The following is a 16,535-nucleotide window of genomic DNA, read 5'->3' as shown; positions in this document are numbered from 1 at the left end:
TGGTTTAATGAAGTTTTTTTTGGTTTGAGTATTTCTAATTTTGGAAGTGCCAGCATGTCACAGTTTACTGTTCATGTGTTATAGACTAATGGCATCTGACTACAGGTGTCAAGTGGGAGCTACAATTCGACTGGAAGCCTGGATCATTAGCCTGTTCACCTCTTGTCTCCTCCTGCTTCCCTAAATGGGCATCCTGTACAATAGCTGATGTTAATATTCTTTTTTTTCTCCAGGTGGTCCTAGAAGGAAAGTTTAGTAATGATGACAGCTCTTCTTATGATAAACCAATAACTTTTCTGTCCCTGAAGCTGAGACTTGTGAATATACTAATAGGTGCCTTGCAAACAGAAACGGACCCTAACAACACCCAAATGATACTAGGTTTGTGTCCAGACAGTTTTGTTTTGTGTTTTGGTAAGTGAAACCCAGGTACTAATGATCCCAGGCATGCTGGGAAGACAGGTGAGAGGAGCCCAAGCCTAATGCAACTGTTACTATTCTGAATCAGGGAGAGGTTCCTTGGTTTTTGTTGTTGTTGTTGTTTTGGTTTTTTTTGGGGGGGTTGTTGTTTTGTTTTTTGTTTTTGTTTGTTTTGCTTTTTATAGAAGAAGGTCTATGGGGATCTGACAAGATAGTTCAGTGGTAAAAGATGTCTGCCACCAAGATGACACAGACGTGAGTTTGATCCCCAGGTCCTACAGGGTGAGAGAACTGAGTCTCTTTAGCTGTCCTTTGACACCCCCCCACACACACACACACGCCATGGCATGCACATAGTCTTTCTCTCCCCAGATAAGTAAGTAAGTAAATGTAATAAACAATTTTTAAAAAAGGTTTAAGGAGATGAGATGAGCGAAGGCGAGCATTTAGTCATCTTGTCTGTGCTTTTTTCCCTCCTTTCTCCCGACACGCTTCATTCTCTGCCCCTTTCCTTTCAGTACTGTAGTGAGTATTTGGGAGGCATGTTAGCCAGTGAGAAGGTGGACTCAGTAGTAAATGGTAAGTTTGACAAAGAGCTGAAGGAACAGGTGATAACACACCTCTTCACATTGCTGTTGATGTGGCTATAGAAACAGAAAAGAGCCAAGGAGAAAAACAAAGCAAGAGAATTCAGCCTTTTAAATTCTGTACTTGGGAGTTGCACACAGATCTGACATGTTAGAAAAATATTTTAAGCCAGAGAGAGAGAAAAAAATAATAATGTTCACATGGAGGGAATTGTCAGAAATAAAAGAATGCAAAAAGTTTAGTGCAGTCCAGGGGACATGGAGGGGTGGGATGGGGTGGTTGCAGGGAAGAGGGGACCTTTGGAGTCAGGCAGCAAGAGATTCATTGGGTTAAAAGTGCTCATTGGGTTAAAGGTGCTTGCCTTACAAAACTAATGACCCGAGTTCTGTTCCTAGACCCTAGCTTGGAAGGAGAGAACTAATTCCACATCTACATGTGCTGTGGCATGCACTTGTGTGCAACCAAAGTATAAACACTGTGAAGGCATATCAGCATACGAGGATTTCTAAAGCATTGTTCGTTTTAACCTATCAATGTATTTATTTGTAATCTACAGAGAATTTCAGGAATTTGTTACCAAAATTTCCCTTTTCTTTCTTTTTTTAGAGAGAGGGGAGGAGACAGAGTCTGTTTATGTAGTCCTATACTTGCTGTGTAGCCAAGGTGGCTTCAGCTGTTAGCAGTTCTTTTGCCTCATGCCTCTGAGTACTAGGGTTATGTGTATGACCAATCCTGGCTCCAAATCATATTCTCTTTGCCCTGACTGAGCCCTCAACTGTAATTATATGTCATGTAACTGCTCTGTTTGTTTGTTTGTTTTGCTATTGCAGGGGCAATGTTAAATATTGTTCAAGATTCTGCACTTTTAGAAGCCATTGGTTGCCAAATGGAAATGGTAAGAAGCTTACATAGCCTATCATAGAATATCTGTTTCTGATTTTATGTCAGTCATCTCCAGCAGTGCTGCAGCTGCATCTAGAGCCTCAACACATGCTGAACAAGCTGTCTACCACTGAGCTGTGTTCTCAGCCCTTTGTCTTTATTCTTTGAGGCAGTGTCTCATGTGTATATAGCTAGTCTCAAACTGTATATATAGTTGAAGATGACCTTAAACTCTTAGTCTTCCTGCCTCCACAGGTTTGCACTGTCATACTTGGTTTTAAAAGCCCTTTTGTTTGTTCATAAATTTCAGCTCATAGACTTAGAAGGATCTTATTTTAAAAGATCATATATATTGAGATTTTTCTCATTAGGTCCTTGAGAAATCCTACATGAGAGAAACACCAGTTGGGATGGTTTCAAAGTACCAATCAACTAGTCTGAATATTCTAGGGAAGGCCTTTCTAATTCCTGTTATCCCTAACAGATAGAAGACTACCTGTAACATGTGCTATCTTGTTTGTACTTCCTGTAGATAGAAGTTTGCAGGTGCCCCAAAGCACTAAAGTTTTTTAAATGATATTTAAAAAGCTCCCCAGATACGGACAGTATCCTTAAAGATACATGTTACACTTGGGGTACAGTCTGGGCTATCAGGGAAAAAATAAGGTATAATGGGTTGAGCTGGATAAATGAAAACATTATTAAGGAAATTCATTCATGTTCCAGTAGATGGCTAATAATGTGCTGATCTGGATACAACAAGTTCTGTTTATATGGGGAAAGGTACAAGGAATCTTTAACAAATGGGTTTATTTGCGCCTATGTGTATGGGAATTTATACTAACTATAGTATTTTATTGTTTGTGCTTTATTGTGTAACCACATTTAAAATGAATATGGGTCTTCATGTATGTGTAGATATGTGTCTGGATATGCTTGCTTGTGTGTGTGTGTGTGTGTGTGTGTGTGTGTCTGTAAGGGTATGGGTGGGTTGGTGGGTGTGAGCATGGAGGTAAGAGGAGGATATCGGGTATTCTGTGCTATTACTTTGCCCTGTTACCTTGAAACAGTATCTTTTGATGAGCATGGCAGCCAGCAAGCTCAGCGATGCTCCTGTTTCAACCCCTCACAGCACTGTCATTATAAGCATTCAGGTGGCATGCTCAGCTTTTAAGTAGATGTTGGAGATTTGAACTGAGGTTCTACTGGTTGTGTAGCAAGTGCTCTTACCCACTGAGGCATCTTCCTGGGCCTTCCCTCCTTTTGGCATTTTTTATTTAAAGTAGGTTCTGGGGATCAAACTCAGATTCTCATTCATGAATGGCAAATACTTTATTGACTGAGCCTCATTTCCCAGGCCCATATTGTCTTTATTTGAAGATTATATTCTTGTTCTGAGGTTTTGCTTTTAAATGCACTTTAAGGTATTTTCCTTAATGACTCAAAGTCATTATTAGCTAGAGAACTCTAGCATATGTAAAGGGTTCTTAGGTGACCCTTTGAAAAACAGCACAGGAGACCTTAGTATCAATATTTGTAGTTATCAAACCCTCTGTATCCTTTTAACAGATGGGATCTGAGCACAGTACCACAGTGATTTTAATTCCTTGTCTGTTTATCTGTGTATCACTTATGCTAGTTAGTCTGTTAACTGTTTCAGTACTGGGGATGAACCTAGGGCCTCCTGCATGTGAGGCAAGTGCTGTACTCCTAAGCCACAGCCCCAACTCTAACAGATTTTAATAATTAACTATTTATACTTGTAAACTGTTCATCTTGGCTCATTTGACTAGGGTGGTGGAGAAAACAACCTGAAGAGTCATAGTCGCACTAACAGTGGCATTAGTTCAGCAAGTGGAGGAAGCACAGAGCCTACAACCCCTGATAGCGAGAGGCCTGCTCAAGCTCTCCTGAGGGATTATGGTAAGCTGTGCTGAAACAGTCCACCAGCATTTACACATGTGTTAGTTCTCAGAGTCACAAAATAAGCAAAACTAAAGCTTTTCAAGAATTGAAAACAAAAATCAAAATTCTGTCTACTAGGTATAGTAGACAGAAGATGTTAGTCTAAAAAATTCTAAGGAAAAAGTATTTTTATGATTTTTGTAGCTTTGTTTTGGAGTTTGTTAGATTTTACAGATGTTTACGATGAAAGGCCTGTGTTCTGCACCATGCAGTGGTGATACAGGCTCACATAAGATGTGGTCCTTGCTTCAGAGCTCTCAGAATAATGACAGAGATGGTCAGTGAGCCAAGTGTCTGCAGCTGTGAGGGAAGGGATGAGGTTGTTACTAGAGGAGACCCAGAGGAACATGTGTTTCCATGTTGAAACTTACTTAGATACACTGTCTTAGCTACAAGAATAAAGAGATACTTTTTGCCTTGCTAAATAAAATACTTGCCAGCAAAGCATCCTGTTCAGTGGTGTTCTTTACACAGAGCAATTATTTTATGGACTTAGTGTGAACACCTTATGGTTTTATGCATATACAAAGGTGCTAATAATGATTAAATCTGTGTTTATTCTATGAAATCAGCATATCTAATTCCCTAGATGTGAGTCTGACTTTTTAGTCATCTGGAGAATTTTTGAGCTGTGTTCATGGGGGATGTTTTCAATTGAAGTTTATGATACATTACCCATCAGCATGTCAAATACATAGTTATAATGTGGATACTGAGTACATTTAAATTGTTACTTCTTATGTAGACGTAGGCATTCTCTAGGTTATACTAAAGATTGTTTTACGTTACAGCCTGTGTTGTAGATAAGTGTTTGAAGTCACTGTCCCAGCGTTTTCAGCTGGTGTTAGTGACCTCTGCTTGTTATGTCATAGTTTTTTACTAAGAAATCCAGAATTTGTGTTAGTGTCGCATGACTGTCTCTCTTTAATGATCATTCCTTTTTCTGTTGTCACTGCCCTCTTTCTGATAGGATCCACAGGTATAATGCCCCTAAAGCTTCCTTTATAATTAGAATTTATCATTGTTTCATTTCTTAGAATTCATTCTTTCAGTAATAATTACTTTAAATATAAAATTGAAGTCCAATAAAAATATTGACTTGGTTATTTTACCTTTATAAAGGTATTAAACTAAATAGTGATAAAGAGTGAAATGTAAACATGGATTTGAAAAGGCATTGCATGTGGTTTTACTGGCTTAAACCCTGTCATTTCAACAGATGCTTTAAGGTAATTTCCAGCATCTGAGGAGGCTATAAGGTTGAATTCTTGCCTCTGTAAAACTCTAGGAAATACTTGGATGCCTTTCCATTGTTCTTCTTGAAGATTAAACTCTATAAGATACTTACTTAAAAATTTACATTAATTTTTATTATAAGGATTTTACTGAAATTGCCAAGTCTATAGTGTTCTTTGTTAAAGTGTAGACTGGGAGCTAGAAGCTGGCCCAGCCCCATGTGTGCCTTGTGTGCCATCAGTCAGGCCTGGGGCTCAGGATGGTGGGTGGGAGCATAGCTCTGTGTGGGTGCCCATTGTGCTCACTGTGGCTGCTGTGGTCTGTGCCTGGTGGACTGCCGTGCTTCTGTTACTAATGCTTAGTTGTTTTCCCTCCCTGTGGATGTGGCATTGGGTTATATCCTAGCTCTTAATACAGATTCAGCTGCTGGGCTCCTGATTCGCAGCATTCATCTGGTCACCCAGCGACTCAACTCCCAGTGGCGGCAAGATATGAGCATATCCTTGGCAGCTCTAGAGCTCCTCTCTGGCCTGGCAAAGGTGAGACAGCCTTTTAATTTAATTTAGCTTAGTAGACTTTTATCATGCTTTTTTTTTTTTTTTTTTAAATTTTGACACACATTCCTTTGTGGATATTTTTGTGTTTACAGTATACATGAGTGTTTTACATTCAGTGTATAAAAATCAAGCCTCCAAGTGAAATTTTGCAAAATGAAAAATAGGTCAAAAGGTATGACTCTTTCTTTTAAGATACAGAAAACATTTCAATACTGGTGATGATTTGCACATAACAGTGTATTTTTTGCTTTTATCAAGAGTTTGTTATAAAGTATTTCTGTGGTTACTATTTTCTGTTATCAGTAGTAAGGAAAAATTGACTATATATTCAATTTTCTCTGTTATTTGAATTTGATGGAACTTTAGAAGTATGGGATCTTTTTGCACTTAGACCTCAGTCTCTCGTTCTCTTTCTCTTAAGTTTATGTAACATAAAACTGACCATTTTAAAGCAAGTGATTCAATGGCTGATAGTACATATGCTGTATAATGCAGCTCACCAACTCCACTTGCAGTGTGTTTTTATCACTGCAGAAGGAAATCCCTAGGCCTCAAAGCAGTTGCTTTCTTGCCCACTCTCCCAACCACCACCTCCTCTGACAGCCACTGAGCTTTTGCTTCTTTGGATCTACCTAGTCAGGACCATTTACAGAAAGGGATCAGTATGAAAATCATGTTGTGTGTGTCATTTTAAGAGTGCCTGTCTTTCTCACTTGACATTTTTTTAGTTTCAGCCCCTTTTTATGGTTGCATAGCACTGGGCTGAATGTAATTACCAGTTTGCCTGCTCATCAGTTGAGGGTTATTTAGACTGTTTGCATCCTCAGCTCTTACTACTAGAGTTGCTGTGGATGTATGTGTATTTATTTGGAATATCAGTTTCAGTTTTGGGGGGGTATGTACTGAGAGGTAAAATTCTTGGGTTTATGATAATTCTCTTTAGCTTTTGAAGAACTACAGATTGTTGTTTCACCACAACATACAATGGTTCCAAATTTTCTACATTCCTGTTGTCATCTGAATACTTTTTATTATTAAAATGGAAAAGAATACCTTTCATATACCAGTTAGTATTATGAGAGTCAGATGAGATGAAAGTATAAAATGCATGTGGTCATGTAGTGATAAGTCACCACAGCGGTAGTGTCTGAGATGATGACACTTAGGTCTTTATGTCAGAGCTGTCTTATAAGCTATGAGAAACAAAATAGACAAAAAAACTTAAGTGTGTTCTCAACACTACTTGGAACTTTACTTGAGAAACCCCCAAAGGTAATAGATATGTGAGGAGCAGTTGCTGATATATAACGTTAGGATAGCTTCCCATGAGACAAGCTGGACCATACAGAGGGCGAGGTGCTGCTCCCTGTGACCTGTGGTCCACTTTCAATTTAAGATGGATTAGCTTGGATGGGGCATTGCTTTTGGCCTGTGCCATCGTATACAATGGGCTAATACTACCTGATTTTATAACTCTCTATAAAGATAAAATGACTTAAACAGTCTGGTGTTAGAAACAGGGTTAACTGACTAGACTAGTGGTCTGTAATTGAGACTTCAATGTGGCTGTCTGATTTTTGACAAAGGTACAGAGAGAACTCTAAGGAGTAAGGTTAGTCTTTTCGAGCAGTGGTACTAGTAGAAAACTTGGTTTCATACCTGTTTGGTATATGGTAGGTATAAAAATCAGCTAAAGACTGATTATAGACGTAAATGTAAAGCGTATTAGTCACTTGTCTCATGCTGTGACAAAATACCCTGACAAAATCAACTTAAGGATGGAAGGGTTTATTTTGGCTCACAGTTCAAGGGTACAGTCCATTATGGCGGGGATGTCAAGGTGGCAGGAGCTTGAAGCAGCTAGTCACGTTGAGTCTGCAGTCAGGAAGAAGAGAGCAGACGAATGCTTGTGCTCAGCTGGCTTCCTCCTTTTTATGCAGTCCAGGACCCAAACCCAGGGAATAGTGCCACTCTCCTTTAAGGTGAGTTTTCCTACCTCAATATCATTAGTTGTTAGGGAAATGTAATTAGATTCACATTGAAATACTTTTATATAATCATTAGAATGGCTAACATTGAGGGCTAGGAGTATAGCTCAGGGCAAGAGTGCCTTTTAATTAAGCATGAGAATCTAAATTTAAATCCCCAGCACCCACTTAAAAGGCCAGGCATGACCACATGGACCTCGGTAGAGATAGGAAGACCTCAGGAGTGTCCTAGGCTATCAGCCTAGCTAAAACAGCAAGCTTTAGGTTTTGTAAGAGACCCCATCTAAAGGGAACAGTGTAGAAAGTGATAGAACAGTGGTTCTCAGTCTGTGCATCATAACCCCTTTGGGTTCGAATGACCCTTTACAGGGGTTGCCTCAACCATCATAAAACAGATATTTACATTATAGTTCACAGCAGTAGCAGAATTAAAGTTAAGAAATAGCAATGAAGATGATTTTATGGTTGGGGGTCACTACAGCATGAGGAACTGTATTAAAGGGTCACAGCGTTAGGAAGATTGAGAAGCACTGTGATCGAGGAAGACAGCCAACAGTCCTCCTGTGGCCTCTACATACATGCATATACGCATATGCACATACCACATATACACACATAAAGAAACAAAGACAGGCTACATTTAAAAAGATTTGACTGAACCAAATGTTGATGATATAAGGAACATGTTAATGAGAATGTTAATTGTAATAATCACTTGGAAAAAAGTTTGGCAAATCCTTAAAAATTTAATCATATGGGCGGGAAGAGATGACTCAATGGTTAAGAGCACTGTCTGCTCTTCCAGAGGACCAGGGTTCAATTCCCAGCACCCAGATGGCAGCTTACAATTGTCTGTAACTCCAGTTCCAGAGGATCTGACACCCTCATACAGACATACATGTTGGCTAAATACCAATGCACATAATATAAAAATAAATTATAAAAAAAGCCCAAACAGACAAACAAAAATCCATTTAATCACACTTGTCTCTTATGACCTTGTCATTCCAGTCCCGGTATAAGAGAACATCCATTCAATGACATGGATGTTCATAGCAACTATATTTCCCCAGGATAGAAATAACCCAAATGTCCATTAACAAGTTACTGGTTAGACAAATTGTTCTGTATTCATGTACTAGAATACAACTCAATAAAAAGAAAGAAACGTTAGGAAAATAGATACATCTGGAAGTAATTAACTAATGCTAAATAGAAGAAAGAAGCTAGCCAAATACCCCTCCCTGAAATAGATACTGTAGAACTTACATATACTTTAGAAAGTATAGTCTGATCAGCTATGGTAGCAGAGAAGGATAGCAGTTCCTCACAGAGGGGGACAAGAGGAATGGGAGGAAGCTTACAAAGGTGCATGAGGAGATTTGGGGGGTGATGTATGCTTGTTATCTGATTGTAGTAACAGTTCTTTGAGGTTACATATTTTGAACATGTATAACTTACTGTAATTGATAATTGAACCTCTGGGCTGTTTCACTAGACTTTGTGCAGAGCAAAACCCATCACTGTGAGGTTGGGATAGGGACCTCAAAGTACGCATGTGTTTCTTTCCTGGCCATTTCTCCACATTTTGCAATACGAGTAAGTGCATCCAAGAACTTGGGTTTTAAGCTATGAACAACCATGCTAGAGTAAAGTTCTGCTTTGGGTTTGAGAATACCACTTTCTTTGTTACATATGATGGTATATCTAGAATATTCTGTTCCTATATATAAATAATATTTAAAAAACAAGGCCTCTTGTATATCACATTTTCAGATAGACTCAGTTGCAGGGCAAATGCTTGGTATAGTGGTTCCTGACTGACTGGTCCTATTCCTTAAATGGACATGCTTAGGTGAAGGTGATGGTTGACTCTGGAGACCGGAAGCGTGCCATCAGTTCTGTGTGCAGTTACATCGTATACCAGTGCAGCCGGCCAGCTCCTCTTCACTCCCGGGATCTGCACTCCATGATAGTTGCAGCATTTCAGTGTCTCTGTGTCTGGCTGACAGAGCACCCTGATATGCTGGATGAAAAGGTGAGCTTATTCAGTCTTGAAACACCAAGCTGGAAACCAGATGTTGAGAAAATACCCTTTAAAAGAGAATATTTGAGTTTAAATACAGTATCACATACTTTGAATTTACTTGTTGGATTTCAGTAGGACACTTACTCTTTTGTGCATAACTTGAAAACTGTCATCATGCTTAGATTTGGTTCCAAATAATTTCACGGAGAAATTCTTTATGAAAGAGAAGACCTTGCTTAATTTATCTAAACCAGCAAGATCTCCTTTATAAAAAAATAATATTCATTAATATTGTAAAATTTCATACTGTCTATTTTGGACATTCTTGTGTGTTCACCAAGTTCTACCCTCTCTATCCTCACTTTCTTACCTACACAATTTTGAGTTTTTTCCTTCTGTTGAGTTGTTTGTGTTTCCTAGCTACTATTGAGAATGGGGCCTGCCCTGGAGTGTGGTCAACCTACCAGTGATCACGTCATTAAAGAAAGTTGATTCTACATCTCTCAGCAGCTGTCATACATGATCCCAGATGCCAATAGCTCCTGAGTCTGTGTACACTTTCACAGTCTGTATGAGCTCATGTGCATAACTGTTATGTCTGGAAAAGTCGTTTTTAATTTTATTTTATTTTGATAGGATAGCAGACTGGAGATAGCTAATTAAAGATATTTGGCTTCCTGTTATCAGACAAAGAAGGACACCCAATTGAATCTGGAATGCTAGTGTAACAACTTGGTTAGAAAAGTTACTTTTGTGGAGACATTGTATTTCTCACAGGTTTCTGCACTTCTAAGTGGGTACAGATATCTAGTCTGTTTTCTCTGCCACTATACCTTATAGGGAAGCAGGCACAACGAGCTCAGTAACAGTAAAGCTTTCCAGGGTCACTGGATATTTACAGAGATTTTTGTTAGTAATGTTGTCAATAAAATCTGAGTTAGTTTCATTGTGGCTTTTAAAGTAATGATATCAGAAATTGTTTCCAGAAGTGGACTTGTAGCTAAGTTTAATAGAATGCCTGCTTAGTGTTTATAAAGCACTCAGTTTCATCTCTTACACAACATAAGCCAGCTGTGATGGGGCTTATTTGTAATTTCAGGTACTTGGGAGGTAGAAGAAGAGGGATCAGAAGGTCAAGGTTATCCCTGACTATATAATGAGTTAAAGGCCAGCCTGGGCTACATGAAACTCTGTTACATAAAAACAATTTTAAAAAGAATTTAAGATGTTAATCATTGGAGTTGGGGATGGTGGCACCTGCCTGTAATCCTACCACTTAAGCAGAGGCATAGGGTTCTAGGTTCAAGGCCAGCTTGGGCTACATAGTGAGTTTGAGACCAGCCTGAGTGCCATATTGATACACTCTTGAAAAAATAAGTAATTCTCTTTGATATATTAGGTAAACTGATGTGTCTTAAACCATCTAGGTTTTACTGAGTTACTTCTGAATCTATTTTACTTTGCCTTCCAGGGTTTTTGACAGTCCATGGTAATTGTGTGAGCTCTGTAACTACTAAAATTAAAACCTGTCTTTAGTCTCCTTTGAACATACATATTTAGTTCTTTTAAAAGAAATTTATTGGAGGTTTAAGTTTATTTATTATGACAAACATATCTGTTAAAGAGCATTAGAAGCTGGAGTGCCACCTCTAAAGCAGAGCTACTGTTATGGGTTCCTTGTCTTCTTTTATGTCACTTATATAAAAATTGATCTGGGTTTGATGGGATGGCTCAGTAGATAAAACTGCTTGTCACAAGTCTGATGACTTAAGTTTGATCTCTGAATCCCAAATGGTGGGAGTCGAGAACCAACTTCCAAAAGCTGTTCTCTGACCTTAGCTTGTACACAAACACATATATTTTCTTAAATAAAATAATGTATTTGAAATATTTTTAAAAATCTTTGTCTTTTCCTGCTTCTAGGATTGCCTTAAGGAAGTCCTGGAGATTGTAGAACTGGGTATCTCAGGAAGCAAATCCAAGAACAGTGAGCAAGAAGTCAAGTACAAAGGTGATAAGGAGCCGAACCCTGCATCCATGAGGGTAAAGGACGCCGCAGAAGCCACTCTGACATGGTATGGAAACAGCTGCTGCAGACTGAGCTCTAACAGACAGGGCAGGGCAGCAGGAGCCTCTGCTGCTTTGTCTTCCTTGTTCAGCACAAAGTAACTCAGGCCCTGTAGGGTGCTGCATCTCCAGACACAAAATGGAAAGGAAATAATTCTTTTTGTACTCATTCTTAGACCAACAGGAAACCAGAGTTAGGATGTTTGTATACTAATTCAGGTCAGATCATGTTAGAGCCAGGAAGTAACTTGGAGTTAACTTCAGCCCTTTCTTTCTTTGATAGCTTAGCCTAGAGATAAGCTATGTCACAGCATCAGATTTGCTGCCCAGTGACTGTATCTTTTATGTTATGTTCAGCTAAGATTTTTTTAACTTCCTTGTAAAAGCTTGGTAATAGAATCATACAGATGTTAGATTCAATTATTACCATGAATACCATTCTGGTACAGTAGGGAAGATGAAATAGAAATACAAAGTCCTTCAGTATCAAGTGGGTAGTTAGTGCCCCCAAAGAAGAGACACAAATAAAATGTCAGGAAACTGGGAGGAGGCAGTGTCCTTTGAGATCAAATGAGAGCAGAGTAACATATGCCTAGGGAACCATATTCACTGAGAGGATGGGGAACGTTTGAGCTGTGAGCAGCATTGTGAGCGGCAATTAAGAATGCATGTCACATGGAAACAAGAGCTTCTGTCTTTGAGAGAATGGCAGAAAGAGTTGGGAAAGTCCCTTGTACCTGCTGGACTGGGGACTGGGAAGAGATTGTGTTTAGGCACATCTACAGCTTGAAGGGACAGAATAAGTAAAGATTACATGGATTCATCGAATATGTAAAAATATGGTTCATGCAATGAAATGAATGAATGAGAACTTAGGAAAACAGAACCACAGGAAGAGTGTCAGATTACTAAGGGCTGGCTTGAAGACTTGAATGCAAGCCAGTTCTGCCTAAGATTCTGACATCTCATCTCAAGGGTGAGTGCAGCACCCTTTGCTTCTTTGGGTTATATTCAGAATAATTGGATTTGTTTCTGTTCTTCTTGGGCTTAGGTGATAATTTTCAGAAGGATGCTTGCTTTTGTTTAGAACTGTATGTTGTGTTAGTGGCTAGACTTTCAGTGCCTTTATTGAGGTTTAGCTAGAAAACTGGTGAAAATAGCTATGAGAGCATGTGCTTGTGCAGCATGTGGGGTGGGGTAGCCATTAAGTGCCACAGGACTGGACTTGATGCATACCAGGGAGAGGAAGAAGGCTAGGAGATAAGCAGGGAGAATCTTGTTCACTTGGAGTTCTTTGGGCTGCAAGAAGTTTGTTCTCCTCTAGCTTGATTGTTCTTTTTGTTTTGTTTTGTTTTGTTGTTTTTGTTTTTTTGAGACAGGGTCTCTCTGTGTAGCCCTGGCTGTCCTGGAACTCACTCTGTAGACCAGGCTGGCCTCGAACTCAGAAGTCCACCTGCCTCTGCCTCCCAAGTGCTGGGATTAAAGGCGTGCACCACCACTGCCCGGCTCCAAGCTTGATTGTTTTTATGAGAGCATAGTTGCTGTTGGTGGCTGGCCGTGTGCCTGGGGTCTTTCTTTCTCCCTCAGACTGTAGTTATCTGAATGGCTTATGTCTTCATTTCCTGTTTTCTTAGCTCTATTAGCAAGTCCATTATGAAGTCTTTAGTTTCTACTATTGAGCAGGTTCATCATGGAGGAACATGGTCCAGTCATTCCTCACAGTTGCTGCTTTTTTTTTCATCAGCATCACTATTTTTTATTTTGCATGTTTGTTTCATCTTGATTTTCTTTTACTTTTTTTTTGTTTTGTTTTTTGTTTTTTGTTTTTTTGAGGCAGGGCTTCAGTGTGTAGCCCTGGCTGTCCTGGAGCTCACTAAATAGACCAGGCTGGTCTGAGACTCCCAGAGATCCACCTGCCTCTGTCTCCCGAGTGCTGGGATTAAAGGTGTGTGCCACTATGCCCAGCCATCTGCATTGCTTTCACTCGGCCTTTTCTCTGATGTATCATTCCACGTGAGACCATCAACAGAGTCCCATAGACTGTCTTTGTAAGGTCTTCCCTTACATCATCCCCTGAAGCCCCAGGTAATATTCTGAACTAGATTACCTTACTTTTTGCCTGATTTTTGTTTTCAGTCACTTAACTCTTCCTGTTTGTCTTGTATTCTGTGGCTAAACTCATTATCCTTAAACATTATTTCATCCTACTGTTTGAGTGATTAAAAACCTTGTTTCCTGTGATGACTGAATTCCAGTAGAGGGTCAGGGAGGTAATCTGATTTCTCCCACCATTGCTCTCAAGCCCTCCCTTGCCATAGCTGAGCCACGTATAGTGGTAAACTGGGCATGCTCATACTTGCTTATATAGTTCTCTTGCACTTCAGGCATCAACATAAGACTTTCCGTGCTCACAGTAAACCTAGCTACTGGTAGGCGCCTCCTCCTGTTACTCTGATTGTGGAAGCACAACTGTTTTCACTACTTGTGTACTCACTGACCTATCTCACACAGTGTGGGTGTCCATACTGTCACAGTCATACTGAGTTTATTTGGTACATGCCGGTCTATCTTTGATAACCTTTACAATGTACATACTAACTGGTTGGGTTTCTTGACCTTGACATATAAGGATAAATCGGGAAGTCATTTCAGTGGTCTCTCCATTTAAGGTATATTTACTAAATGCTTAGTTTTCAATTGGGTTTATAGTCTAGCCCCTAAGCTTTTCCACTTTGTATCAAACTAAAAATCTCTCAAGTTAAACTTATTCTCCTTGGTTCTTATTCAGACTTTTGAAAGTTAAATCCTTTGTGCAGGCAGCAGCAGTACACAGTGACAGTGTTGATGTAGCTCTGTTCCTTTCTACCACTTCCTTCATGTGGTTTTCATAGTACCTGGATTTGAGTACCTTTATTATCCTGTCACTCAATAGGTTTAGCTTTGACCATGTATCTCTTACAGGTAGATCACTGACAGAGTGCTCTCTATGAGATCTGAATGTCTTCAGACTCTGTAGAACAGTGTATTTCATCAGCATCTATTGGAGCCTGCAGCAAGACTTTGAGCACTGAGATTCTCATCAAGTTAACTGGACTCTTCCAGTCTTTTTCATGTTTCTTTTTCATCTGTTATTCTCACCCTATGTTGTTTGGGAGTGTTTAAATTTCTTTCTTTCTTTTTCTTTTTTGAAAGATAGGCCACATTATCTGTATGTAGTCTTTTTAAATCCTAACCCTTATTCTGATATATGATCTTTGTAGATTAAATTCTAGTCTATTATGGGTTTTTGGGTTTGTTTGTTTTCTTAATTACTTTGCCCCCCACCCCTGCCCCCCCAGTCTCATTATACAGCTTTGGTTGTCCTGGAACTCACTGTATAGCCCATGTTGGCTTTGAACCCACAGAGATCTGCCTGCCTATGGCTCCCAAGTGCTGGGATTAGAGACAAGCACCACTATACTCTGCTCTTTACAGAAACAAACAAACAAACAAAACAAACAGAAACCCATGTATTTGTATGTAAGCATGGGCCTGTGGATGTCAGAAGATAATTTTTGAGAGTCTTTTCTCTTTCCTCCATGTGAGTTTCAAGGAATCTAGTTATAGTTGTTGGGGCTGATAGCAGTAGTCTGTACCTACTGAGCCAGCTTACTGGCTCCTGGTTATTTTTGAGGCAGAGTCTTACGTTTTAGCCCAGGCTGACCTCAGATTCATGGCAGTTCTCTTGTCTCACTTTCCTGGGTGTTGCTATTACAGGCATGAACAAACATTATGAGCTTGTTTTATATGTTCTTATCAGAACACTGCTTATATAAAACAGAAGTTGAACCTCAGAGCATACCAGTGGAGACTTTCTCCCAGAGGGTCACAGGATTTTTAATTTTTATCTACAGGTTTAATTTCAAAGACATTTGCTCACCATTCCAGTCTAGTCAGTACCAGAAAGAGAAGAATGTGGTGAGGCTGGTAATGATTTCATCTAAGTGACCTAACCTCTTCCAGCAACCTATTTGATAACATTATAGACCTTAACTGGGACATAGCAAGCTCACCTGGTCTTTGTGCTTTGTGACATCTGTGTTTGTTCCATGGGAGAAAACCAAAGCTGTATTTTCTCAGTACTAGTCTTCTGGATGTCTCCTGTTTCTCACAGTCTTAGAGTGCTGAACTGACTGAGGAGTTCCCTTGTTCCTTGAATTGTAGCAGTACTTCTTTTTTTTTTTTTGGTTTGGTTTTTCGAGACAGGGTTTCTCTGTGTAGCCCTGGCTGTCCTGGAACTCACTCTGTAGACCAGGCTAGCCTCGAACTCAGAAATCCGCCTGTCTCTGCCTCCCGAGTGCTGGGATTAAAGGCGTGCACCACCACCGCCCGGCTGTAGCAGTACTTCTAGGAGGAGTGAAAACTGCAAGGAAGAAACAGCACCTTCCATCATCAGAGCTGAGGCCAGACCACCCAAGCTAGAGATTGAATGATAAAATGTTGAGGGGTGGGAGGTAGCTCAGTGGTAAGACCACTTGTTACACAAGCACACGAGTGCCCAGGTTCAGATCTCCAGTGCTCATGTGAAAAAACTGGACATGGCTGTGTGCACCTATAATCTCACTCAGTGCTAGAGGGGGAAGGCAGAGACAGAAGGATCACTGGGGCTTACTGGCTGCTAGCCTAGTTCCACATTCATTAAGAGACACTGTCTCAAGGATTAAGGCAGCGAATAATAGAACAGGACACTTCTTGTCTTCCACTCTTACACACCCCATGCGTGCATACAATATACATACAACAAATGTACATGTTCACACGCAC

General features: G+C 39.8%; 1 protein-coding gene across 3 annotated transcripts in view; it reads left to right on the top strand.

The window, feature by feature from the left end:
* Window positions 1-16,535, top strand: part of Ralgapb (Ral GTPase activating protein non-catalytic beta subunit) — an 89,900-nt gene that overhangs the window by 36,743 nt on the left and 36,622 nt on the right. For 2 of the 3 annotated variants that reach the window (XM_028786558.1, XM_028786559.1), the window contains exons 13-18: window positions 234-381; window positions 1,839-1,903; window positions 3,684-3,813; window positions 5,497-5,630; window positions 9,492-9,674; window positions 11,589-11,740. In XM_028786558.1, coding sequence (XP_028642391.1) covers window positions 234-381; window positions 1,839-1,903; window positions 3,684-3,813; window positions 5,497-5,630; window positions 9,492-9,674; window positions 11,589-11,740 — 812 coding nt within the window. The remainder of the gene's footprint in view (window positions 1-233; window positions 382-1,838; window positions 1,904-3,683; window positions 3,814-5,496; window positions 5,631-9,491; window positions 9,675-11,588; window positions 11,741-16,535) is intronic. The other variant, XM_028786560.1, reaches the window with a different exon arrangement.

Source organism: Grammomys surdaster, unplaced genomic scaffold (assembly GCF_004785775.1).
Source record: "Grammomys surdaster isolate TR1022 unplaced genomic scaffold, NIH_TR_1.0 125561, whole genome shotgun sequence".
NCBI classification, from domain to species: Eukaryota; Metazoa; Chordata; class Mammalia; order Rodentia; family Muridae; genus Grammomys; species Grammomys surdaster.
Note: the sequence above shows the minus strand (reverse complement) of the source record. Positions and strands in the feature narration are given on the sequence as shown.